At 39.5% G+C, this 27,708-nt stretch overlaps 4 protein-coding genes across 9 annotated transcripts in view; all 4 read right to left on the reverse strand.

Annotated features, from left to right (window-relative positions):
* Positions 1-867: 867 nt before the first annotated feature.
* Positions 868-3,400, reverse strand: LOC115050426 (protocadherin gamma-A11-like). The gene is made up of 2 exons (XM_029513268.1): positions 1,016-3,400; positions 868-873 (listed from the first exon to the last, which is right to left on the reverse strand). Exons 1-2 carry the CDS (start codon positions 3,398-3,400, stop codon positions 868-870), a joined length of 2,391 nt encoding a protein of 796 aa, XP_029369128.1.
* A 2,106-nt stretch (positions 3,401-5,506) lies between these two features.
* Positions 5,507-7,971, reverse strand: LOC115050427 (protocadherin gamma-A11-like). Its single transcript, XM_029513269.1, has 2 exons — positions 5,587-7,971; positions 5,507-5,521 (listed from the first exon to the last, which is right to left on the reverse strand). The coding sequence occupies exons 1-2, from the start codon at positions 7,969-7,971 to the stop codon at positions 5,507-5,509; spliced, it is 2,400 nt and encodes a 799-aa protein (XP_029369129.1).
* Positions 7,972-9,833: 1,862 nt separating this feature from the next.
* Positions 9,834-12,493, reverse strand: LOC115050428 (protocadherin beta-15-like). Its single transcript, XM_029513270.1, has 2 exons — positions 10,109-12,493; positions 9,834-9,860 (listed from the first exon to the last, which is right to left on the reverse strand). The coding sequence occupies exons 1-2, from the start codon at positions 12,491-12,493 to the stop codon at positions 9,834-9,836; spliced, it is 2,412 nt and encodes an 803-aa protein (XP_029369130.1).
* A 6,815-nt stretch (positions 12,494-19,308) lies between these two features.
* Positions 19,309-27,708, reverse strand: part of LOC115049994 (protocadherin alpha-C2-like) — a 59,130-nt gene continuing 50,730 nt past the window's right edge. For all 6 annotated transcript variants that reach the window (XM_029512681.1, XM_029512679.1, XM_029512680.1 and 3 more), the window contains one exon: positions 19,309-22,231. In XM_029512681.1, coding sequence (XP_029368541.1) covers positions 21,924-22,231 — 308 coding nt within the window. In that variant the 3' untranslated portion in view covers positions 19,309-21,923. The remainder of the gene's footprint in view (positions 22,232-27,708) is intronic.

The following is a 27,708-nucleotide window of genomic DNA, read 5'->3' on the forward strand; positions in this document are numbered from 1 at the left end:
TATTATGATCTGTCGTAATAAAAACGGAACAAGATTCATCCAGAAAATATTCATAACAAATGCAAAAATATGCTGGAAAGAAGAAATGTATGGACTAACTACTTAATCACAACCCCAGAAGACAGAAAGAAAAGAGAGAGAGATATGACTTTTCACCTCCTTCAATAACAAACACCACAAACCACCAGACGGTGATCTGGGTGCTGCACTATTTAATAAAATACAACCAACACAATAATTTCACACTACAAAACCAACAAATACTCACACACATCTTCAGAGCTCCATATTATGTACTCTCTTTCAGAAACACAAGCCCATCATCACATATAGATAAAGAATAACGGTGATGGACATTATACATGATTCCCAGAATCAAACATGTCACAAAGCACACAGTCCTCTCCATCAGTAGGACCTTAGATGGAAAATTATTTGTTAAAGATCCCCTAACCTTTGAGGAAGACAGACTTTGTGCAGCACCTTAATGCCCCATGACATCGTCTCTAAACAAGTTATGTATGGAACTACAAACTTCATCTCACAGAACCTGTCCAAAGTCTGAAAAATCTACCAGTGACATGCAGTTTAATGGGTGTGAAAAATTTGCATACAAATCATACCCTGGATATTATCCATCAGACCATCTCCCAAAGACTGAACATAAAAATCTTTGGTGTCTGACTTTGCTAAAAATGTGAAAAAAACATTCTCTCCGAAACATGAAACTTTTCCGCACCGAGAAAAGCAGCAACTTCTTCTGTTCAACACAAACAACAAACACAAAGACCGGTCTTCATTTTAAAGATTCATAAATGCTTAGTGAACAAAGGCTTTGGTAATGGGAAGGAAAAAGAGAAAAGTAAACTACGTCTTCAGAAGAAGAAAAAGCAACAACAGTGAGGAACATCTGCACAAAATTGAAGAAAGGAAAATCCAGTTTCCTCTTCGTACACCGGAAAAGTGATTAAATGAAAAACTTAAGTGTGAAAGTGCACGTGACTGTTGTTCTTACCTCAGGAGAAGAATCACAGTGTCCAAACACTTCAGCAAAGTCAGATGGGCTTTTCTTCAGAGTCTGGTCAGCAGGCAGCGTGTTGTCATTGTAAGACGTCACAAACTTAAAGTCACTGGTTCTTGAACCTGTTGTCAGGTAGGCGTCATAATTGTAAGTGCTGCGTAAAGTTCCTGTTCCGTCAACATCTGCGTAGTTAGGAGGGAGATAAGCGCTGGGGATGGCGACTGCTCCATCAAACAACAGTCTGGGCTTTCTCCTGCGACAAAACCTCACACCCAGGATGATGATGATGAAGGTCAGGAAAAAGGTGGACACAGACACCAGAGCGATGATCAGATAAGAGGTCAGTTTGGAGTTCTTCTCGTCATAAGAAATATCCTTCAGTTCTGGCACCTCAGCCAAGTTATCAGAAATCAGTAAATACACGGAGCAGGTGGCAGACAGAGAGGGCTGTCCGTTATCTTTCACTGCCACAATCAGGTTCTGTTTCATGCTGTCAGACTCAGAAATGTCCCGCTGTGTCCTGATCTCTCCGCTGTGGACACCGATAGAGAAAAGTCCCGGATCGGTGGATTTCACTATATGATAGGACAGCCAGGCGTTCTGTCCGGAGTCCGCGTCCACCGCTATCACTTTGGACACCAGAGAGCCTCCGTGTGCAGCTTTGGGGACCAGCTCGGTCATGAAGGAGTTGCCCTCCGGGGCGGGGTACAGTATCTGAGGAGAGTTGTCGTTCACATCCGAGATGAACACGCTGACGGTCACGTTGCTGCTGAGCGGAGGAGAACCGTTGTCTCTGGCCATCACCTGGACTTTAAAGCTCCTCAGCTGTTCATAATCAAACGACCTCACAGCGTGGATCACCCCCGTGTCTCCGTTAACGGACACATAGGAGGACACCTGGGCACCGTTCACCTCAGCAGGTAACAGAGAATAAATCACTGTACCGTTTTGTCTCCAGTCGGGGTCTGCAGCACTAACGGAACATAAAGTGGACCCGGGTTTGTTATTCTCACTCACATATGCGCTGTATGACTGTTCCTCAAACTCTGGTGGGTTGTCGTTGATGTCAGCTACAGATAACTCTACAGTTTTAGAGGAGGACAGAGGTGGAGAGCCCTCGTCAGTGGCTGTGATTGTAATGTTGTAATCAGACACGAGTTCGCGGTCCAGCTGTCCTGTGGTCACCAGAGAATAATAGTTTTTAATAGAAGGAACCAACTTAAAGGGGACATTTTGCTGAATGGAGCAGCGGACCTGTCTGTTACTCTCTGAGTCTCTGTCCTGTACGTTAATGATGCCCACCTCTGTACCAGGTGACACGTTCTCAGGTATGGGGTTAGTCAGTGATTTCACATAGATCACTGGAGCATTATCATTGATATCAGTAACATCTATTACAACTTTGGAGTATGAAGTTAGTCCTAAACCATCTTTAGCTTTAACTCTGGTCTCAAAAGAACTCCTTTCTTCAAAGTCAATCACCCCTTTTACTCTGATTTCTCCAGTTTTAGGATCAATAGAAAATATGTTCATGTCATCGTCAGATACGTGACCAAACTGGTACGTTACAGCTCCATTCACTCCTTCATCTGCGTCAGTCGCGCTCACTGTGACCACCACAGTGTCTAAAGGAGAGTTTTCAGGCAGACTGGCTTTATAAACGGCCTGACTAAACACTGGGGCGTTATCATTAGCATCCAGCACAGTGATGTGTATGACCACAGAGCCTGATCTCTGAGGGGAACCTCCATCCAAAGCTGTGAGGAGCAAACTCAATTCGTTTTGTTTCTCTCGATCAAGTTTAGTCTCCAATACGAGTTCAACCTTGTTATTGTCAACAGAGAGAATAAAGTTGTCGTTCTTTTGTAGGTTGTATCTCTGAACAGTGTTTTGGCCTATATCAGCATCATGGGCCTCCTCAATAGAGAAGCGGGTACCTTTCTCTGCTGACTCTGTTATTTCCATTTCAATCAATCCATCGTTGAATTCTGGCGAGTTGTCGTTAATATCTTGAATATGAAAAGTAACACGATGAAGCTCTAAAGGATTTTCCAATACAAGATCTACTTTTAAGACGCATGATGGTTTCTTGCCGCAAAGACTCTCCCTGTCGATTCTCTCCGCTGCTATCAGATCACCAGTATTCAGATTTATGTCACAGTACCGCTTACTGCTTCCCTCGAAATCAACACGGGCCTGTCGTGAAGATAAGGTCCTCAGATCGACACCAAGATCCTTCGCTATGTTTCCAATAACAGACCCTCGCTTCATCTCTTCTGGAACAGAATAACTCAGTTCTCCGTGAACGAGGTGCAGCGTTAAAATAAACGAAAGGAAACAGAAGATCGGGCGAAGCGCTGACAATCCTTTGTCTCCCATCCTGACAAAAAAACGTGTCCTCCGTCGGCACAACTTATGTTTTAAACAAATTAAAAAGGGGAAAATATATTTTGAAAAAATGAAATATTACGCAATTTAAGTCCAGGTTAACACACAATATAACGGTCGAGAATTGAACTGCTGCTCTTGAAACCTACAACTGATATCGGTGCAGTAGTTGTGGGTGGAGTAGTGTGTGTTCATTTTCTGTCGGACAACAGCGACGCTGTGAGTCGCTTTTTGTCTTCGCACTGATATTCTTATGCATCAAGTTTCAAAACACAGGCCATAATTAGTCAGGAACACACGAACTGCGGAGTGTGATTTTAAATAGATCACAACATAAAGCCTACACTAATGCCAAAAGAAAAATAATGAGTTGTTTGAGTTTGAGTATTCTTCCATTTTACACATTAGTCTTACACACTGCACTATGTGACCACTTAGAAAAACAACAAATATGCCCCAAGAACACTTCTGTAATTAGTAATGAACTACAAGTGAAATAAAAACAGCACAATCACAGCAAGTTCGAATAATTCGGCATATTGGACAAATATACTGCAACTCACTATTAAATAAAAACATCCCACTCTTATAAATTGACTTTGTAGATACCATATTTGATAAGAGAAAACTGAAATTGTGGTGTTATTGCGTATGTCCACAAGTAGAGCTTTAATTCAAGTAAAAATAAAGATGTGATCGAATCACTAACTGCCTTAACTTGAGAGATTTCCAGGGTTGTTCAACCAATGCTGTTTGGTTTAAGTCCTCAAATGATCAAAACAATCTAACTTTACTTTGGCTCTGCTAAAAACTGCGTATGTACAAAATGTCTTAACACACGATTGCTTTCCAGTCATAGAAAGGAAAGAGAGGCAAACCTTGAAATGTACACACAATACTGCATCATACACAAAAAATGTGAACCCAAACTCTGAGTTAACACTCTACTTTTAATATCCTTGAATGATTCTACATCCTATATAGATGAAGATCGCTGTTTAATAAAATACCCATTGGAGATAGTAGAAGAAAGTGTAACAGTTGGAATATATTCAAAGTCACTGAACATGACTGAAGAGAAAAGACTTCCTCAGTAGCTGCTTTATCTGACTGCGCCTGACCGTTTCAGAACCATGGACAGATGCCGTTGGACTCGACGGGGCTGACTGATTACAGACGATTTCATTGCTGTCTATTCTGTAAGGCCAAAATTTCAGAAATGTTTCCATCTGGTCTGAAATCTAAGATGTTGGCTTTTTTCAAAATATGGCTGTATAACAACTCGTGTTTGAATTGTACAGTGAAAATGTCAGAGGGATTCATTGGCAATTAGTTTTTCTGCCCTAAGTTTGGAGTGAACAGCAGGTCAAACATACAAACTTACAGTATTTTAGCAGGGACCCACTTCGTCAGTTGGAGTGGCAATTATAAAGAATGTAAACTGTTTAACTTTATATAACGGGAGGACATGCACAAATCAAAGGTTCCATTACTATGGAGACAAACTGCAAAAAAATAATAGCCTGACATTTTCTGATATGTGTAATCACCGAAGCAATCCTTCCACTCTTTGGAACACCATTCTAGGTCAACAAGACAAATGAATTTAATTTTGGAGGCATAAACTTTGCAATTTAAGAACGGACATAAAGCACATCAACAAGCCAAAAGAAACACCTAGTGTGACAACCACATTGTTTGATATAGTCCTAACTTCATAGCAAAATAAGATTGAGCAGAAAGCAAGAAAATTAACAAAGGAAGAGCTCTCAACATAATAAACACAAAACATTTGCTGGGAATTGAAGAAATCAGAAGTGAATTTAAGATTTACAAAAAACAATGCCCTCCTAAAGAGAGTATGATGTAACAAAATAACTGCGAGGAAACCAACAGCTGCTGTGAGAGTGAAAACACACCAAAATACTGAACTACTAAATTGTTATGAGCACAAAATAATTTGGATTAATTGTGGAAGGGAGCACCTTTACTGTGTTTCTACAGAAACTAACCAATTGTTAAACCAACATATAACAGATAGATATATATATAGATATATACATATCTATATATAAATATATACACGTTTTTGTACGTTTAAACTTTGTTGCTCTGAAATAAGAGAAAAAAATATATTTTTTCCTGATTTTTATCAAAGAATTACTTAATTCTCTTACCTCAGGAGAAGAATCACAGTGTCCAAACACTTCAGCAAAGTCTGATGGGCTTTTCTTCAGAGTCTGGTCAGCAGGCAGCGTGTTGTCATTGTAAGACGTCACAAACTTAAAGTCACTGGTTCTTGAACCTGTTGTCAGGTAGGCGTCATAATTGTAAGTGCTGCGTAAAGTTCCTGTTCCGTCAACATCTGCGTAGTTAGGAGGGAGATAAGCGCTGGGGATGGCGACTGCTCCATCAAACAACAGTCTGGGCTTTCTCCTGCGACAAAACCTCACACCCAGGATGATGATGATGAAGGTCAGGAAAAAGGTGGACACAGACACCAGAGCGATGATCAGATAAGAGGTCAGTTTGGAGTTCTTCTCGTCATAAGAAATATCCTTCAGTTCTGGCACCTCAGCCAAGTTATCAGAAATCAGTAAATACACGGAGCAGGTGGCAGACAGAGAGGGCTGTCCGTTATCTTTCACTGCCACAATCAGGTTCTGTTTCATGCCGTCAGACTCAGAAATGTCCCGCTGTGTCCTGATCTCTCCGCTGTGGACACCGATAGAGAAAAGTCCCGGATCAGTGGATTTCACTATATGATAGGACAGCCAGGCGTTCTGTCCGGAGTCCGCGTCCACCGCTATCACTTTGGACACCAGAGAGCCTCCGTGTGCAGCTTTGGGGACCAGCTCGGTCATGAAGGAGTTGCCCTCCGGGGCGGGGTACAGTATCTGAGGAGAGTTGTCGTTCACATCCGAGATGAACACGCTGACGGTCACGTTGCTGCTGAGCGGAGGAGAACCGTTGTCTCTGGCCATCACCTGGACTTTAAAGCTCCTCAGCTGTTCATAATCAAACGACCTCACAGCGTGGATCACCCCCGTGTCTCCGTTAACGGACACATAGGAGGACACCTGGGCACCGTTCACCTCAGCAGGTAACAGAGAATAAATCACTGTACCGTTTTGTCTCCAGTCGGGGTCTGCAGCACTAACGGAACATAAAGTGGAGCCGGGTTTGTTATTCTCACTCACATATGCGCTGTATGACTGTTCCTCAAACTCTGGTGGGTTGTCGTTGATGTCAGCTACAGATAACTCTACAGTTTTAGAGGAGGACAGAGGTGGAGAGCCCTCGTCAGTGGCTGTGATTGTAATGTTGTAATCAGACACGAGTTCACGGTCCAGCTGTCCTGTGGTCACCAGAGAATAATAGTTTTTAATAGAAGGAACCAACTTAAATGGGACATTTTGCTGAATGGAGCAGCGGACCTGTCTGTTACTCTCTGAGTCTCTGTCCTGTACGTTAATGATGCCCACCTCTGTACCAGGTGACACGTTCTCAGGTATGGGGTTAGTCAGTGATTTCATATAGATCACTGGAGCATTATCATTGATATCAGTAACGTCTATTACAACTTTGGAGTATGAAGTTAGTCCTAAACCGTCTTTAGCTTGAACTCTCATTTCAAAAGAACTCCTTTCTTCAAAGTCAATCACAGCTGTTACTCTGATTTCTCCAGTTTTAGGATCAATAGAAAATATGTTCATGTCATCGTCATAAATGTGACCGAAGTGATATGTCACAGCTCCATTCACTCCTTCATCTGCGTCAGTCGCGCTCACTGTGACCACCACAGTGTCTAAAGGAGAGTTTTCAGGCAGACTGGCTTTATAAACGGCCTGACTAAACACTGGGGCGTTATCATTAGCATCCAGCACAGTGACGTGAATGACCACAGAGCCTGATCTCTGAGGGGAACCTCCATCCAAAGCTGTGAGGAGCAAACTCAATTCGTTTTGTTTCTCTCGATCAAGTTTAGTCTCCAATACGAGTTCAACCTTGTTATTGTCAACAGAGAGAATAAAGTTGTCGTTCTTTTGTAGGTTGTATCTCTGAACAGTGTTTTGACCTATATCAGCATCATGGGCCTCCTCAATAGAGAAGCGGGTACCTTTCTCTGCCGACTCTGATATTTCCATTTCAATCAAATTTTCTCTGAATTTTGGAGAGTTGTCGTTAATATCTTGAATATGAAAAGTAACACGATGAAGCTCTAAAGGATTTTCCAACACAAGATCTACTTTTAAGACGCATGATGGTTTCTTGCCGCAAAGACTCTCCCTGTCGATTCTCTCCGCTGCTATCAGATCACCAGTATTCAGATTTATGTCACAGTACCGCTTACTGCTTCCCTCGAAATCAACACGGGCCTGTCGTGAAGATAAGGTCCTCAGATCGACACCAAGATCCTTCGCTATGTTTCCAATAACAGACCCTCGCTTCATCTCTTCTGGAACAGAATAACTCAGTTCTCCGTGAACGAGGTGCAGCGTTAAAATAAACGAAAGGAAACAGAAGATCGGGCGAAGCGCTGACAATCCTTTGTCTCCCATCCTGACAAAAAAACGTGTCCTCCGTCGGCACAACTTATGTTTTAAGCAAATTAAAAAGGGGAAAATATATTTTGAAAAAATGAAATATTACGCAATTTAAGTCCAGGTTAACACACAATATAACGGTCGAGAATTGAATTGCTGCTCTTGAAACCTACAACTGATATCGGTGCAGTAGTTGTGGGTGGAGTAGTGTGTGTTCATTTTCTGTCGGACAACAGCGACGCTGTGAGTCGCTTTTTGTCTTCGCACTGATATTCTTATGCATCAAGTTTCAAAACACAGGCCATAATTAGTCAGGAACACACGAACTGCGGAGTGTGATTTTAAATAGATCACAACATAAAGCCTACACTAATGCCAAAAGAAAAATAATGAGTTGTTTGAGTTTGAGTATTCTTCCATTTTACACATTAGTCTTACACACTGCACTATGTGACCACTTAGAAAAACAACAAATATGCCCCAAGAACACTTCTATAATTAGTAATGAACTACAAATGAAATAAAAACAGCACAATCACAGCAAGTTCGAATAATTCGGCATTGTGGACAAATATACTGCAACTCACTATTAAATAAAAACATCCCACTCTTATAAATTGACTTTGTAGATACCGTATTTGATAAGAGAAAACAGAAATGGTGGTGTTATTGCATATGTCCACAAGTAGAGCTTTAATTCAAGTAAAAATAAAGATGTGATCGAATCACTAACTGCCTTAACTTGAGAGATTTCCAGGGTTGTTCAACCAATGCTGTTTGGTTGAAGTCCTCAAATGATCAAAACAATCTAACTTTACTTTGGCTCTGCTAAAAACTGCGTATGTACAAAATGTCTTAACACACGATTGTTTTCCAGTCATAGAAAGGAAAGAGAGGCAAACCTTGAAATGTACACACAATACTGCATCATACACAAAAAATGTGAACCCAAACTCTGAGTTAACACTCTACTTTAATATCCTTGAATGATTCTACATCCTATATAGATGAAGATCGCTGTTTAATAAAATAACTATTGGAGATAGTAGAAGAAAGTGTAACAGTTGGAATATATTCAAAGTCACTGAACATGACTGAAGAGAAAAGACTTCCTCAGTAGCTGCTTTATCTGACTGCGCCTGACCGTTTCAGAACCATGGACAGATGCCGTTGGACTCGACGGGGCTGACTGATTACAGACGATTTCATTGCTGTCTATTCTGTAAGGCCAAAATTTCAGAAATGTTTCCATCTGGTCTGAAATCTAAGATGTTGGCTTTTTTCAAAATATGGCTGTATAACAACTCGTGTTTGAATTGTACAGTGAAAATGTCAGAGGGATTCATTGGCAATTAGTTTTTCTGCCCTAAGTTTGGAGTGAACAGCAGGTCAAACATACAAACTTACAGTATTTTAGCAGGGACCCACTTCGTCAGTTGGAGTGGCAATTATAAAGAATGTAAACTGTTTAACTTTATATAACGAGAGGACATGCACAAATCAAAGGTTCCATTACTATGGAGACAAACTGCAAAAAAAATTACAGCCTGACATTTTCTGATATGTGTAATCACCGAAGCAATCATTCCACTCTTTGGAACACCATTCTAGGTCAACAAGAAAAAATGATTGGATTTTTGGAGGCATAAACTTTGCAATTCAAGAACGGACATAAAGCACATCAACAAGCCAAAAGAAACACCTAGTGTGACAACCACATTGTTTGATATAGTCCTAACTTCATAGCAAACTAAGATTGAGCAGAAAGCAAGAAAATTAACAAAAGAAGAGCTCTCAACATAATAAACACAAAACATTTGCTGGGAATTGAAGAAATCAGAAGTGAATTAAGGATTTACAAAAAAAACAACGCCCTCCTAAAGAGAGTCTACGTACCAAAAGAGCTGCAAGGAAACCAACAGCTGCTGTGAGACTGAAAAGACACCAAAATACTGAACTACTAAGTTGTTATGAGCACAAAATAATTTGGATTAATTGTGGAAGGGAGCACCTTTACTGTGTTTCTACAGAAACTAACCAATTGTTAAACCAACATATAACAAACGTTTTTGTACGTTTTAACTTTGTTGCTCTGAAATAAGAGAAAAAAAAATTCCTTATTTTTGATCAAAGAATTACTTAATTCTCTTACCTCAGGAGAAGAATCACAGTGTCCAAACACTTCAGCAAAGTCTGATGGGCTTTTCTTCAGAGTCTGGTCAGCAGGCAGCGTGTTGTCATTGTAAGACGTCACAAACTTAAAGTCACTGGTTCTTGAACCTGTTGTCAGGTAGGCGTCATAATTGTAAGTGCTGCGTAAAGTTCCTGTTCCGTCAACATCTGCGTAGTTAGGAGGGAGATAAGCGCTGGGGATGGCGACTGCTCCATCAAACAACAGTCTGGGCTTTCTCCTGCGACAAAACCTCACACCCAGGATGATGATGATGAAGGTCAGGAAAAAGGTGGACACAGACACCAGAGCGATGATCAGATAAGAGGTCAGTTTGGAGTTCTTCTCGTCATAAGAAATATCCTTCAGTTCTGGCACCTCAGCCAAGTTATCAGAAATCAGTAAATACACGGAGCAGGTGGCAGACAGAGAGGGCTGTCCGTTATCTTTCACTGCCACAATCAGGTTCTGTTTCATGCCGTCAGACTCAGAAATGTCCCGCTGTGTCCTGATCTCTCCGCTGTGGACACCGATAGAGAAAAGTCCCGGATCAGTGGATTTCACTATATGATAGGACAGCCAGGCGTTCTGTCCGGAGTCCGCGTCCACCGCTATCACTTTGGACACCAGAGAGCCTCCGTGTGCAGCTTTGGGGACCAGCTCGGTCATGAAGGAGTTGCCCTCCGGGGCGGGGTACAGTATCTGAGGAGAGTTGTCGTTCACATCCGAGATGAACACGCTGACGGTCACGTTGCTGCTGAGCGGAGGAGAACCGTTGTCTCTGGCCATCACCTGGACTTTAAAGCTCCTCAGCTGTTCATAATCAAACGACCTCACAGCGTGGATCACCCCCGTGTCTCCGTTAACGGACACATAGGAGGACACCTGGGCACCGTTCACCTCAGCAGGTAACAGAGAATAAATCACTGTACCGTTTTGTCTCCAGTCGGGGTCTGCAGCACTAACGGAACATAAAGTGGAGCCGGGTTTGTTATTCTCACTCACATATGCGCTGTATGACTGTTCCTCAAACTCTGGTGGGTTGTCGTTGATGTCAGCTACAGATAACTCTACAGTTTTAGAGGAGGACAGAGGTGGAGAGCCCTCGTCAGTGGCTGTGATTGTAATGTTGTAATCGGACACTAGTTCGCGGTCCAGCTGTCCTGTGGTCACCAGAGAATAATAGTTTTTAATAGAAGGAACCAACTTAAAGGGGACATTTTGCTGAATGGAGCAGCGGACCTGTCTGTTACTCTCTGAGTCTCTGTCCTGTACGTTAATGATGCCCACCTCTGTACCAGGTGACACGTTCTCAGGTATGGGGTTAGTCAGTGATTTCACATAGATCACTGGAGCATTGTCATTGATATCAGTAACATCTATTACAACTTTGGAGTATGAAGTTAGTCCTAAACCGTCTTTAGCTTCCAATCTTAATTCAAAAGAACTCCTTTCTTCAAAGTCAATCACACCTGTTACTCTGATTTCTCCAATTTTCGGATCAATAGAAAATACGTTTACATCATCCTCAGTTACGTGACCGAAGTCATATGTCACATCTCCATTCACTCCCTCGTCTGCATCAGTAGCACTCACTTTGATCACGATGGTATCAGGAGGAGAGTTTTCAGGCAGACTGGCTTTATAAACGGCCTGACTAAACACTGGGGCGTTATCATTAGCATCCAGCACAGTGACGTGAATGACCACAGAGCCTGATCTCTGAGGAGAACCTCCATCCAAAGCTGTGAGAAGCAAACTCAATTCGTTTTGTTTCTCTCGATCAAGTTTATTCTCCAATACGAGTTCAACCTTGTTATTGTCAACAGAGAGAATAAAGTTGTCGTTCTTTTGTAGGTTGTATCTCTGAACAGTGTTTTGACCTATATCAGCATCATGGGCCTCCTCAATAGAGAAGCGGGTACCTTTCTCTGCCGACTCTCTTATTTCCATTTCAATCAATTTTTTTTTGAATTTGGGCGAATTGTCGTTAATGTCTTGAACGTGAAGACTAACGCGATGAACCTCCAAAGGGTTTTCAAACACCAAATCTACGTTTATCAAACACGACGGCTTTTTTCCACAAAGGATTTCTCTGTCAATTCTCTCCGATATGATAAAATCCCCAGTATTCAGATTAATGTCACAGTACCGCTTCCTTGTAGCCTCAAAATCAACACGAGCCCTTCGACTTGATAATATTTTCAGATCGACACCAAGATCCTTCGCTATGTTTCCAATAACAGATCCTCGTTTCATTTCTTCTGGGATTGAATAACTGATGTCCCCGAGAACGAGGTGCAGCGTTACTATCAGGGAAGCGTAGCAGAACATCAGACCGAGCGCTGTAGATCCTTTGTCTCCCATCCTTGGAAAAATTGGATAACCCTTTGAACAAATTATTACTCAAAATCAAAGGGCAGTATATTCCAAACCGAGTCAACAATCCAATATATTACCTTAACCCTAACAGTGAGCAAGACGACAAATAGCCGGGAAAACAAGTGATTCTTCAGAGAAATTTCAGCAGAATTTGATGCAGAATCAGTGGGTGGAGATGTCTGTGAGACTGTAGTGCTAGGCCACAGCGGCACCGTGAGTCGTCTCTTTATTTTTACACCGCCAAGAAATTCTCTCAAAGTCTAAAGCTTACCCATTTACAGGACAACTTAGTGGCATATATTGAGTCATTCATTCAGTCTGACAATTAAAATTCTTCATTAGCTCTATGTCTTATGGATATTTAGTTCCAGAAATAACTATCAATTATATATATATATATATATATATATATATATATATATATATATGAATCTAATGAAATTACAAACATTAGCTATACATATTTATTTGTAAAAATATTAGTCTTGATTTGAAACAGTCTGTATTTTTATCTTTTAGAAATTATGCTACATGGAGGTAAAACTACATAATTACACCTTTATTATTATTGTTGTTATTATTATTATTACATGTATTATTAGTTGTAGTAATAGATCTTTAGATCAGAAAGTCTGACTAAAAGGGAAAATTACATTTCCAATCATACTAGTTTCAGGACCACAGACATTGCAAAAAGGGATGGCAGTATTGGGTGATTGCTCTAAGCATGCAGGCTATTTGTTACAAGTAATAGTGCAATCAATTCTTTCATGAATATTTTACATTAATAACCCTCTTACACTTCTCAGTCAATTTATGTCATGTAATAGAAAATGTTAGGTGTGGTCAAAATTGTAAATAATACCATTACTTGTCATTATTAAGACCATTGTAGCAACCCCCAAAAGTGTGAGTAAAACCCAGCTCTACACTATTTCTGCAGCATCCAAAGTGTTATTTTCTCTTGTTCTCAACAGTCTTCAAAAACATTGCATTTAGTATATGACGAAAGTTTGCCGTTCAGTTAAATACCATCATGAATTGTCTCTCCTCAAATCAGCTTTGAAACAGCATAGCTTTTGTAGAACAGAATGTGCAGTACATCTCATTGTGTACAGCATAACCACATTAGTGTCCTGCCTTAAAAATCTGGCACTGCACTCCTCTTACCTCACTGGGCACTTGATCTGCATTTAAGACAAAAACATAAAAATCTGAGATATTGTTTGGTTTAATTCATGCTCTTATTCTTCATGAAAACCTGCTGGCATTTCTTAGAGTTCAACTGAAAGTCCACAAACACATTGTGTAATTTTCAAATTTGTAGTCTTCAGATCTGTAAAAAAACAGATTTATTCAGATTAAGATTTGGACAACTTTATTTTCTTGAAAAAAAAAAAAAAAGCAATTCAGTCTTACTATTTACCTCGTGCAACACAATAAAAACTCAAAGACTGCAGCCAACATCATTACATATTAGTGTGTCAGCAACAATGCAGAGAAACACTTTGCAAAAAAAAGAAGCTATCAATCGGCTAGCAGAGGGTGTAAAGGGAGTGGAAAGACCATTTTTCTGAGAACATGGTCAGTTTCATAGTACATGTATTCATTGTCCATGCTTGAAAATTGTGTCCACATCAAACTTATGTTTCCAGTTAAACACAGTCTCTACATATTTATAATTGTTCACAATTTCAACAACCTTGCAATGAATAATGGTTGGCTTTGGGAACACTAAAGCCAGTGATAATTTCATTTGTAAAGTTCGTTATGATCAGATTCTAGATCCTGACAAATTCATAAAAGTGTGGTATAACCTGAAACTTTAACCAGGTAGTGACCGTCTTTTATGGACCTGCAGCTGTCTGTGTACAAGATACAAAAACGAGGCCAAAAGAATACAACTGCAGCCATAGCAATGCAGTTTGAGAGATTTCATGAAGCTCTCTCGCTCTTCTGTTGCCACAAAATACGCAAATATACGATAGTACTCACCAATCAAATGCGTCAGTCACCTCTTTCTAATTTTTCCAATGTCTCTCGACATTGGACACATCCAAAGCTAAATGACGCAAATGTTGCAAGATCATTGCAAAAAAACATGAGTTGGATTACATTGCTGAATTCCAGCCACAATGTACTCACAGCATGTATAAAATTGTGATTTTAAGATTGCATCGCACAAACAAGTCAGTGCCTTTCTTGTTAAAATGTATTTACATTTTTTCAGTTGACACACACAAGCAATTTCAACTTAATTTACTCACCAGCAGAAAACTGTGCCTCAGGTATGTTCAGAATGATCCACGAGTAAGGTATATCTCAGGAAGTACACAAACCTATGGAAAGTTAATATATGTGAGATAGAAGAAAAAAAAAAAAACAATCTGATAAAAATAATTTGTTGTTATTTAATTTATGTATTTATTGCTTGTTTAGTTTTTAGTCATGGAACAAGATGCTTGATAATTAAGAAATAATATCCCTTCCAATTTATAAGACACAGAAAATGCCACTGGATTTTCTCATTGACACAAAGTTGTGGGCAGCATGGCAGCAATGGTGGTTAGCGCTGCTGTCCCACAAAAGCTCAGGTTCGGTTCCTGAGGCGAGGGTCTTTCTGTGTGTAGTTTGTGTGGGTTTCCTCCCACCGTTCAAAGACATGTCTGTTTGCTTTAGTTGGTGACTCTAAATTGCTCCTAGGTATAAGAGTGTGAGTGTTCGTTCCAGGGTGACCCCACCTTCACCCAATGTGAGCTGGGATGGGCTCCAGCACCCGGCAGAAGATGAATTAATGAATAAACACAAAATTAATTCAATTTGTGTGTGTGTGTGTGTGTGTGTGTGTGTGTGTGAGACCAAACCGACCTAGTTCTAGTTCAACAACTAAATCACAACTGCCCCGAACGTAATGTCGGCTATTTCCAAAATGGCATGGATTCAAATTATATCTAGCTGATGACAGAATAAAAAGACATGTAAAATAATGTACCCGATTAATTAAGGTCACGCCGATTGTGTCCAACCACTGAGCGATTGTTAGCAAACTAAACGCAGCGGCTAACGTGTGTTAATGGTAACACAGTATGTATGGTAGCACTAAACCGACTAACTAATATATTTTCGCATTAAATTTGTAACTGGCCATGATTGTCATCGTGGTTAAGACTGTACCTCCGCAAATAAACTGTGTTTTGAAATGCATTTGTCGTTGCTGAAATTACCTGACGGTGTCGGTTAACTTCATGGTGATTGGAGGAGCAGAGGACATGGGGGAAAGCGACCCCCGCCTACCATGACCTGTATATATAGACTCCGGGGTCGTGACCCGCCTTTGGCGCCCAGGCCGGGTCACAGTTGCGCGCGCATTGAGACGCCATTTTGGAAAAGTTGCGTACGGCAAACCCTCCAGGACAAAAATAAGTCTTGATATAAGTGGCGAAGGTAAATTCCCGGTTTGTGAATTTGTATTGCAATTTTTTTTTTTTACCAGATTGATTGAGAATTACTTGAGCGGTCTCAAATTAAGTGGGTCACAAAACATAAAGGGAGTTCACACAAACGCACCGATTAAAGATTAAACTAACAAATTAAAGAATAAACAAAGTTCTCCATCCACATTGATACAGTATAACAAATAGCGAGTGAAGCAGTGGCTACACCTTAGTATTGAAATACTGAGAAACAAATTCATTGGTGAGCTCTTCAGCAATGTTGTTTTTCAATATTTCAGTCTCCCATTATAGTGATAAAACAATGTTAAAGGAGGGCAGGCTTATCATTGACTCTTTGTGACCATTAAAATAGACTAAATTAATAGGGAAGTTTTGTTATGTTCACTGCTTGTCTCCACCTTCTTCTCAAGATAACGGTGGCAGTCAGTTGATAAAGTTAAAATGAGATAACGAATTTCATTTTTATATATACACTTTTTCCGTCGAGTTGTGTGTTTTGCTACTGTGGTCTAATGTGCTGTGATGTTCTGACCAGAAGATGGCGCCTTATACTTAGTACTCCTGCAGACAGAATGAATGCAGCGGATGAGAATGAGTAAATGGGGCAACGTGCTGCCACCATGAAGCTTCAATTCAAACAGTAAGGATTCATAACAGGAGCATATAGGTTCTGGAAATCTCTCACTGTAAACACGTTAGTATCTAAGTCCATTATCTTGTTTGAGTGGAGTAACTGAAAGTCTTTTCTGCTGTACCATCTCAAGCACAGACCAAAATTAACCCACTCCTTTGTGCACTGCATCATGATACATGCAGTCCAACAATTTATTATGTTACGCTCTCCTCACATTTCATTGATATGCTTTATATTTTTGATGTACGGCTTAACATTGCAGTGAATAAGCACTTTGTTAAGCAGTTGTAAGCACTTGTTTTTTTGCTTTGTTTTGTGTGTTGCTGTTGTTTTCTTTTTTTTTTTTTTTTCTTAGGCCGAAACATTGTGAACTGCAGACAAATAGTGGCACAGAGAAGACAAATTACTTTTGCTCATTTATTCTTAAGTAGTGTTCATACATTTCATTCAAAAGTATATATTTTGTCCTAGAACTTAGATAGATAGATAGATAGATAGATAGGTATCTATAGATTTATAGATAGATTTTTGATGTTGAACACTGGATTCAAGTTAGGACTTGATTTTTTATGGATTTGTTCATTCATTTTTTCAGAATGGAAACAACAAAGAGACTTTAAGTCAAAATTTCCAATTTGGTGGTTCTAATTCATGTGCATTTTGGCCACAAGTCAGTTATATTCATTCCCTTAATCATGACAGGCTGAAACAAATAACTTTTCTTCCCACTGTCTCAAGTGTTTAATTAACTTCCTTGCACATCCTGACACGAATTGTGTTTCCAAAGAATAATGTATGGTGCTGTGTCTGCCAGAGGCAACAAATTATTGTGCATCTCTCCATCTTCATTGTGGCTGTTTGCTAGTCACTGCATTTGCCATGTCAGCAGAATGAGGGTATTGCTGAGTCATTCCAGCTGGCAATATTACCAGCCAACACACCCACCAAGACAAACACACGCAAAAGTCTGTGCCACTTTAGTTATTTGTAATTGTATTTCATATTTCAAAATACTTCATTATCTTGGTATAATCTCTTTGGGAATAAAATCCTTCTTGCATTACATGATGGTAGGACATGGCCTACAAAATATCATATTTTGTATACACATGTACATTTTAAACTATCTTATATTTTTCTCTGTGAGAATAACGTGTCTCTCTGCTTTGTATGCCGGTTTATATTCACTTAACCACAATCTCCATATTCATTCACTTTAGTTTCATGTACTGCAGGCTACTTTTCTGAACATTGAGCCGGCTTACTTGTTTGTTAATTTGTTTGTATAACTCAAATGAACCAAAACAACAGGATTACCAAAGCACATTTTATTGAATGCTCATGGGAATATGTAACTGTAGGCATTTTAAATGTGTGGGTGGTAGTGGTTTTTGTTAATGTGTGATTCTTCCACAGAAATTTTCCTTCATACAAGTTAAATGCAATATGCAGAAAAGGAGTCAGGAAGACATTTGTGGCGAAGCATCATCAACTCATCAAATCACCACAGGTGCAGTGAATAAAAAGACACATGTCAACACATCCTCAGCCCCCTCCCAGATACCACACTGTTTTACCCCTCTTGTGTTTTATACATATGAGGCTGTTGCCGCAGGGACTATTACCACAAATAAATGTGCCCACAGAAACTATTGTGTCTCCCTGACAGAAAAAATTAAAAGAGGATCTATTACTTTCACAACCATTTTTTTGACATGAATTCTTGAACCTTCTTCCTGTTCTTACTCTCTGGATGCAAAATGAAAGCCAGAACAAGTCCGTAGAGAAATCATTTGCTGTATTTATTTGTTAATGGCAGAGACCGTGTGAAAATCAAGAACACATAAACAGATCTATTTTTCTCTCAGCCAAGAATATAGGGCAGAAAATTATATCTGTCACAGAATCTTTTTTATTCCTTTTATACTTTTGGATATCTAAACCACCCTTCACTAAAATATTGAGCTAGAAATTCCAATAAATGGCTGTGTGAAAGTATTGATCATGAATGCTGCATTTTAGCTAGTCCATCATGACTCTATTGTACTTCTTCTACAAACTCACCCACAGGGATACAACAAATCTACTTAGTCACTCCATTAAATTATGCTGCATCTGGAAGTGACCCCTCGCAAGGGATTGTTTGGACCATCTGTGACCATGGCTCTCAACAAATAGAAATGCGGCATTATAGCTGGTCAGGTCATACTGACAGACTGTCATCTCTGTGGGGTTGGGACTATCAGTGTACCAGCGCAGGGAAAGAAGAGGGATGTGAGTTGATGTGATAGTGAAGAGCAGTCTACACAATATTCTGTAATTTATTTTTCCTGCAGTCATTTAAAAAAATTAATTTATTCAAAGGAGAGTTAGTGTAAGCAATAGTGCTAGACAGACAGACACACGCACACACACACACACACACACACTCACTGGACAATAAATTCAAGATGTATTTTTAAGAAAGAAAACTTTATTAGTGATTTATAACAAAACACATTACCACTGTATCCATTTAGGTGAAATAAAAAAGTAAGAAAATAAATGAAATAAATGAAATTCACTACTTCACTGTTACAACTGATGAGCGGGTGTACAAAAAAGGGTTTTACAACAGATCTGGGCTGATCCAATTAGGACAGCACATTGCCACCATAGTTCACCACCATACATTAGGAAAGAATGACAGCATGAACGCTCACTAAACAAGCATACACTACAGATACCTTTTTTTCCTTCTTTTTTTTTTTTCATTGAAATTTTTTTTCTAGCATTTTTCTTTTTATAAGAGTGAAAGGGAAGTGATAGCTCATCATAGGATCATACATATTTCAGTTACAATATTACAGTGTTAGTTAGATCGTCATGTCAAAGCCAGACACAGAGTGTTTTTTTTTCTTTTTTTCTTGCTTTGCTTATTCTCAAAAGCAAAAATCATAGTTGTAAAAGAAAAATAATAAACTTGCATTGAAAGGTATCACACTATAGCATTTACAAATATCTAAAGAGGTTTAGTGGATGCCATATAACATCTGTGGAGCGTGAAGATTGCAGTACATAGATGTTTGGCAGAGACAGAAGTACATACAAATATCTCCTGTGTGAATAATGAAGAAAAATGATAATACAAAAGAATAAAATCATAGCCATCTATCTATATATATTTATATATATTTCTCTATATAGTATGTGTTTCCTTAGAGCAGTACATGCAGCAGCCACTTAATGGAGTGACGTCATACTGAGCCGCAAAACTTTGGGGAGGTGGCAACTAGTTACAGGCAGGGAAGGGGAACCAATAGAAGCAGGTCTTGAGGCATGTGTATGCCCCTTTTTCAAAACCTCCTGAGTGAGGATTGGTGGGATATAGCTGCGGGTTGGGAATCCCTAGATGCCCATATTTTTAGCATGTTTCAATTACTATTTTAGAGACAATCTATGACAAGTCTACGCTACATTTACAGCGTACATAAAAGCTAATATGTGATTCAACGATCCTAAACAATCAATGTGGAGAACATCTTTCTTCTCTTGTACACGAATTTGGAGGGCCAGCCCACGGCACCTATCCCACTCACTTTATCCTAGTCCTCCACTCCTGTAAACTGTCTCATCCCACCTGGTCCCCTCTCATCAGTGGCTACAAACAGGAAATGAACAGCAAACTGTATTATTCACAAGTTAAAAGCACTGAACCGTTTTGCACTTAGAGAGACATCTGACAAGAGGTCAGCATGTGCACCCCATGACTGGGCTTCCCCAGGCCTCATCCACATTACTCCATGCTGTTCTCAGCACACCACAATGTTCAGAGCAGGCCATTGCCAGGATTGATCCTGAGCAGGGGATCAGAGCAGGGGTGAGGAGCAATGTCTGAGGGTAGATAGGGGTGGGCATGACACGCAAAACACAGTTAAAGCTATGATGAGGGGAAAAAGCCAGAGTATGCAATAACAAATATCTTTAGAGAATAAATGAAAGCAGAAGCAGGTCACAAACTTAATCATCACATGGAGAGGCAGATAGTGGAATGGGTGACTGAGGGGGAAAAAGGCAGTTGGGGGAGGAGATGACGGCTCGTGGCAGCTTCGGGCAAGTACAAGCAGGTGAGCAGTTGTAAACTCAAGGTATCCGGTAAGGACTGGTTGCTACCAAACATTCAAAGCAGAAAGCATTAGGCTTTTGCTGTGGTAGGGAGGGAAGAGAAGGTGTTATCAAAATCTCAAGACTACTATCCTGTATTCGATTTCGTCGGAGTCCACTGACTGAATGCAAAGTAACAAGCCAGCTCAGCTGGACTCTTCCCTCTGTGATCCTCAGGAGAACGTGAGGTAACTTCCCATTTCTCCATCTTTACAGTGTTCTCTGCATTCCTCAGCTGGGGTCCTGGCTGGTGATGAAGCTCTCTGTGTCCCTCAAATGCTGTGGCAAAAACAGAGTGATTGCAAAGGATGCTACTTCCATCCTGAGAGTTGATGTAAAGGTGTGCATCGCATAGGTGACTTTGCAGGGCAAAAAGCTTGCAGTGTCTGTTTTTAAGCACATTTCTTTGATGTCAGTTATTTTTCCTCTCCTTTTTTAGTTTCTCTCCTTCTCTCTAGGTCTCAGGTGCTTTCTGTGTCCACTTTGTCATGTATATCTGTGTATGCATGTTTGAATGTGTGAGCATGCGCGTGTGTGTGTGTGCGTGTGTCAGGAAACACTGTTGGTAATTACCATAGAATCGGCAGCAGTGCCATGTTAGCCTTAGTTGCAGTGACTCTTGTCTGTGCTATTTACAAGTAGTGTGTCCAGCTCCAGATCGCATATGTCTCAATCTTTTGTGATTCTGAAAGTGATTCTTCTTTTTCCTGGCTGGCACAGAGCTTTTCGTTGTTCTTATACAAAGTATTTGTCTTCTCTCAGAGAGAATGGTTAACACATTATAGTTGGGGAGGGAGTAAGACAGAGGTGCCAACGTGCCCATTGGGTTAAAAAACAAATTCAAGACAAGGGCAAAGAGATGTCCTTCCTTACTGACAAGGTGACTAACATAGGTTGACTTAGGGTGTATAGGCACATAGGGGATTGGAGCAAAACCAATAATTTTATTGTTTATCAAGGCAAGATCAGTGATTTACCTCAGCAAGGGACTGAAGGTAAAATACATCTTGGTAAGGCCAGGTTCATAACAGAAAGAGCTTTAAAATGTAATCGGTCAACAAAATAGGTAAAATTACTAAATCTTTGATTGTTTTTACATTTTATTTTTGCCCGGTGGACTTTGGTTGGTACCTCTGTTTTAACAACACCCATTTGTTCCTTGCTGTTTGCTCTTTCTGTTCTTCTATTCATCTCCATCATCTTTCCCCTTATCTTTCTTGTCTTTCTTCTCCTTCTTCTTCTTTTTCTTCTTCTTGGCCTCCTCTTTCTTTCCAAAGGTAATGAAATCGCTCTTGTCATCCTCTCCTCCCTGGTTCTGTCTGATGGATATGATGGCAGGCGAGCCAGGGATGATGAAGGCTTCAGGGGGAACCTCACCAGGCTTCAGGTGTTGTGGGGGTGCACCAGGACCTCCGGGGCCATAGCGAAAGTGCCAGCTGTTACTGTCTACACCAGCCCCCATTGGAGGGGACACCTCTCCCCCTTCACCATCTGAAAGAAACGTAAAGAGATATAATACATTATTTTTTATACATATATATCTTTATTTGCTTCAAACTGATATGATTATTAAAGATTTTCTTTTAGACAACATCAAGTTTATCAGAATTGCACTTGATATATTTAGTATTGCCATGAAAAAAAAAACAAATTGCAGGCTGAAACCACCCATTGTTCATTGGCAAAATTCTTCACACACACTGTGTGAGATTTATCAAACCTTTTGCACCTCATTTATAAACCATTTTGTGCCTAAATGAATGTAATCACTGATATTTATGAGAAAATCACCCCAGCCTAGAAGCACAATTTGCTTGTGATCTGAAGTTGTCTGTCATTCATGCATGCATGTACGAGGGAGTGCTAGACCAATAACCAAGGAAGACATGATAAAGGATGCTGTTTTTGCATATTTCCCTGATTCTAAAAAATGTTGACCCAATTTGCAGAGGATAGTTTTATGTGAAAAATCATTTGGCCCTCAAGAGCAGATGCAAATATCAGCCAGGGTGTCCAGTTTGTTGCCACTTACAGTAATTTTCCATTTTTATAAAAAAATAAAAATTAAATAAAATATTATTTTCGCAGATATCAAAAAGTCCTGGATGCACTTAATGTTTAAAAGTTGTTTGTTAGGCTGCCAAACATAATCCTATGCTGGGCCACATTTTTAATTAAACACGCTTTCCTTTTGCACATCATCACAAATCTTTCTATAAATAAATTGTATTCATGAACTTATTTTAATTTATTTATGAATTGACACCCACATATTTTCTGACTTTGTGATGATTTGCCACATTTTTTCATATAATTTACTAATATTTAGAAATATTTTTTAGCCCAGTCATATTTTTCTAATATCAGAAACCTCACTAATGAACTGCACCTTTGGAACTCACAGAACATACCAGTAAAAGGCAGCCTCTGTGACTGGCCATAAAGTAGCAGTTTCTAATTAAATTAAAGGAAAGATGCAAATGCACACATTTACAGATATAAATCAATTTCACTCCAACAAACGTTTGACTGGATAGTAATGAAAAAGAGCCATGGCATTTTATAAAAAGCAGGAGGGAGTGGAGGTTAATGTTAGATTTCCAGAGAAGAAATTATAGATGGGCAATGAATCAAAGGCTCCCCCCTGGCCAAAGCCAACATCTGTAGTACTGTTTGATGAAACATTTAATATTCCACCATTATGATAAAGTCTGAGAAATTTGATGAATTTAAGCAGTGGTGTTTCAGTGAAATTTTTTCAAAGAAAATCAACATAGAAACACTATTTGCTGTTTTAAAGTGTTTCGGTATGTTTTTCCTACATACATGATCTCAGTGAGCTCAGTCTCTGAGGTCATATTGTTTATAGACAAGATTAAAAAAAGGCTGTTCATCTCTTTCACAAGTCTTACACTTTGTTAGGGTTAGGTTTAGATGATAACATAAATAAATAGCTGCTTGCTGCAAGATAGACAGGTAAGACGTGAATATAAAAGACACTGTCAATTTGGTTCTTCCCTCACAGCAATAACCTACTTGCCACAGTTGCCCTCACATATTCCTTTCATTTCTCTCAGTCCTTTTCTGAGTTCTTTCCATAGGGGAGATCCAATGAGCAGAGATCCATCCAACCAGAAGGAACAGTGTCTGGAAGAGGAAGCCTGACCTCATGTAGTACTCAACAGTGGATACAAATTTCCAATATAATCTTAGCCAGCCAGCCCCAAAATGGACAATAAATTGTTTTTTTATTCTTTTTATTCTGTTGCTTCTCTTGCAAAAATTGAGCACTCATCCTAAAGGAAGCTGGACAAAGAGCCTGCAAATACAATTCTATCTAAATTTTTAATGTGCTGTGAGATGTAAGATGAAATCTATCCAGTCATGATGACCTGAGTGATACAACTAATAGTAGTTAAGGTAATAATAGGGACAGGGTGATGACTGAATAGCTTTGTTCAACAGATAATTAGACAGAAAATAATTCCACCATAAATAACTAGAAACCTATTTTTGGTGGAGTTTATTTGGTCTATCAAAACCCCTCTTTCAAATATTATCTACTCCAATTTTTATTTGTTATGCTTTATCCTTACTTTTAATCCATATTTTTCTAACTCTCCTTGCTTGTCTTTCCCTTCATATTTCATAAATTTCAATTACTAACTCTCAGTGACTTTAGGCTCATAGTGAAATATCTTCAGAGTAAATCCACAGCAAAGATGACATCTCCAGCTTAACGTATGATCCTAGTCAGTTACAGCGATACATACTTCTGCAACACTACACCTTCTGCAGGGGAGTGGACAGGTTGAAGCAGACAACAACATTTATTCTAATTCAAATTTCTTCATCCATGTTAATTAAATAAAAATAAACTAATGCTAGTAACTACATAAATACCTTGTGTTTGAATTAGATCTGAAAGAATTATTTTTAGTGGATGAACAGAAAAAATGGTCTGCAATAACTTCTATAGTTGCTTTATCACTTAAGTATTTCGAAAGAAGCAGTTGCAAAAATTTGGTTGGTTTGCTAATTTGTCCTTCTTCTTAAGAGTGTACATGGAAAATCTCTGAGTTTTCGACTGCCGATTGATTTATGTTATATTGGGTTGTAGGAAATTGTATTCAGTATTTTCACTCTCTTCTTAGACTTTTTTGACTGAATGATTAATGGAGCAAACAATAATTACTGAAATACTCGTTAGATGCAGCCCTACTGTGCAAAATGTCACTTTTAACATATCTAATTCCTTTGGATGTTTTCAAAAACCTATGTAAAAGAATGAAATGGACCATGCATCTGAATTGTTCCATATCATGGTTCCTCAAAGATTTTGCACAGTTGGAAGAGCTGTACAGAGAAAACAGAGTTTGGCAAAGAGACTAGTAAGATTAGAACAGGACAACCTAGATCCAGAAACTGGAAATCTCTGCAAAGACCAAAAGACAGCTAGTCACATTCATTTACAGGGCAAAAGAGTCTTCCCAAGGCAGAATCATGACTCTGATTCTATAATCTCAAGAGGAAAAGGGAGAGCACAACCATTCTGGACTATAAATGCAGAATGCTGGAGTATTGGCTTTGCTCCAAAGTGGCCTCTCTTCTGCCTCAAAGAAATTACCTGTCTTACTCAATGTGGGAACTTGATGAGAAACCGGTGCACCCATGCAAACTTACAGTCATAAACAAAACAACACCCTGGAGAGTGATGAGTCATACAGAGAGCAGACAGATGGAAAAGGGGAAGATGGGGCAGGATGACTCTCGTTAAAAAGGGTCAATGTATTAAAAACAAGAACGAGAATTAATCATGGGCCATCGTGTGGTCTGGCTCAGTTAAACTCTAATGCAATTGATTTTATTCCTTTGGTGCATCTCATTGCATGTTTCATCAAAATTTTTTCTCACTTCATTTACATCTTTCCCTTTCCTCTCCTAATCCTCCTCACCTCACCCATCACCGATCTCCATACAACCATTTCTTCTATCTCATTTCTTGATGGGTGTTGTAGAGTATAACTCCCTCTCTGCTTTCCCTTTGTTCCTTTCACAAAATCTCCCTTCTTTTCGTTCCCATTTTATCCCTCCTTTCTATCGCTCATTCCATCTGACCTTTTGTTAATCTAGCGTGAAAACACGAGCTATCCACCACCAGTCCCTCCCAATTATTGATAGGAGTCTTAATCGTGCCTATCAGTGTTTACGGCAACATTAATGTGATTGGTTATTAAACAGCTTGTCCATTAGTGATAACTGCCAGACACATTAGAGATGAGATTGGTTTCTTAGTTTTATAGTAATTATTGTTGCTTCAAACCATATTACATTTTAAACCCCCTGTGAAGAAGTACCATTGTCAGCCATTGTAATCAATGATTTGGCATTTAAGTCCCTTGAGTTTGAGTCTTAAAACCTGAGCATAAATGTCCCTTTTCACCTCTGTATTGCTCAAAGTTTTCACAGCCACTTAAATCACCCCAGCTCCATTTTGCCACATCCATTTAATTCATCCCCTTGTCTCACCCTACCATTGGCCAGTTGGGCAGAAGCGCAGTGGAGCGCAGTGCAGCGTTACATAACAAGCTGGGGAGGAGGAGGAGGAGGAAGAGGGGCCAGGAAGTAGAAGGATGCAGATATGAAACACGATCCTCACAACCAAAATGGAGGGTGGGAGGAGGGGAAATGGATTTAAAAGATCCCGAAGGTGCACTTTGTTGTTTTTCACACTGCAGTGGTGGAGAAAACCTGTGAGTAATGATAGCAAACTGTCAACTGGGACCACACCCATCTCCAGGAGAGGACCTTAGTCTGTTAGTGTGCTGTGCAGCATGTGTGTATTTTGATGAAAACAAAATGCAATGTTGCCGTCTATTCAAAATCTAATTCTTATTCATATTTCTCTGTTTTAACTGCCATGCTTCACATGGCACCCAAATGTAAAAGATTACATTTGGGTGCCTGCATAAATTACCATTTTTCTCATATCTGCTAACAGTAAATGAAGTACAGAAATAAAACTGTTGCAGTTAAAATAAAATAGCAATTACTGGTTGCAGGTGTTTAGGAACAGTTATACCTCTACATATCCATATCCCAGTGTACAATTTTAGTGTGGGTATGTGTGTGGAGGGCTGGGGGGTCTGGAACACCTTGTCTGTTCCCAGCTCGATTCTGTGGCAGATGGTGGGCAAACCAATCCCAAGTAATAGGACTGAATGTAGTAAAAATAGCACTTATGGCTGGTGACTGTGTTGGAGTTTTGAAGTGTTATCTGTATATCTGTGTGCGCACAGTACATGTTAGTAGGTGTAGGTGCAACAACAATAAATGGAGAAGGCTGGCCAGATATTTAAAGATTCAGAGAGCTCTTGGTGGGAACAGAAAAAAAAGCTGTGACATTAAAGGAGAGCAAATAACTGAAGTCAAGAATAGGAAACAGATGGGGAGGAGGGATTCAGAAACAGTGAGAAGCCTCTACAGCTTCTAGACTGTTCTACCTTACATTTCTGAAAAAAGAAAAAAAAATTCCATCTCATACACATGAAGCTAAACACTGCAAATTTAAAGTACAAAGAGAGCCTTGTATTTGACCATCTTTCAATATATATTTCTATTTTTATACCCTTTTCTTCCTAATGAGATTGTCAAACATAAAGAAAGTAAAAGAGTCAGGTCCTTTAACCTAAATTAAACATGGCAATTGAAACCTCTTTGCCCTGAACCATTGACAACACTAAACGTTGCATAAATCTTTTTTTTTTGTGTGTGTGTCTTGTCCATGTTTTTCTCTATAATGTCTCAACACCTTTTCTCTGTCACTTAGCCTTTTTCCTTTACCCTTTTTTTTTGCCTTGACAGGTGCCTGCTGCAGTTGCAGCTGATAACATTAATCAAATTTGTCTCCTCTGTGTCTATGCTCCTGTGCATAATGTGTGCGATCTGGTGTGGCAAAGAAAACAGCA

This window comes from Echeneis naucrates, chromosome 10 (genome assembly GCF_900963305.1).
Source record: "Echeneis naucrates chromosome 10, fEcheNa1.1, whole genome shotgun sequence".
In the NCBI taxonomy this organism is placed as follows: Eukaryota; Metazoa; Chordata; class Actinopteri; order Carangiformes; family Echeneidae; genus Echeneis; species Echeneis naucrates.

Bases quoted from the DNA above. Each gene is read 5' to 3' on its own strand.
- LOC115050428 (XM_029513270.1), bottom strand. From the start codon at position 12,493: ATGGGAGACAAAGGATCTACAGCGCTCGGTCTGATGTTCTGCTACGCT. The intron at 9,861-10,108 runs GTAAGAGAATTA...GTTTCCTTGCAG, and splicing joins ACTGTGATTCTTCTCCTGAG to CTCTTTTGGTACGTAGACTC.
- LOC115050427 (XM_029513269.1), bottom strand. From the start codon at position 7,971: ATGGGAGACAAAGGATTGTCAGCGCTTCGCCCGATCTTCTGTTTCCTT.
- LOC115050426 (XM_029513268.1), bottom strand. From the start codon at position 3,400: ATGGGAGACAAAGGATTGTCAGCGCTTCGCCCGATCTTCTGTTTCCTT.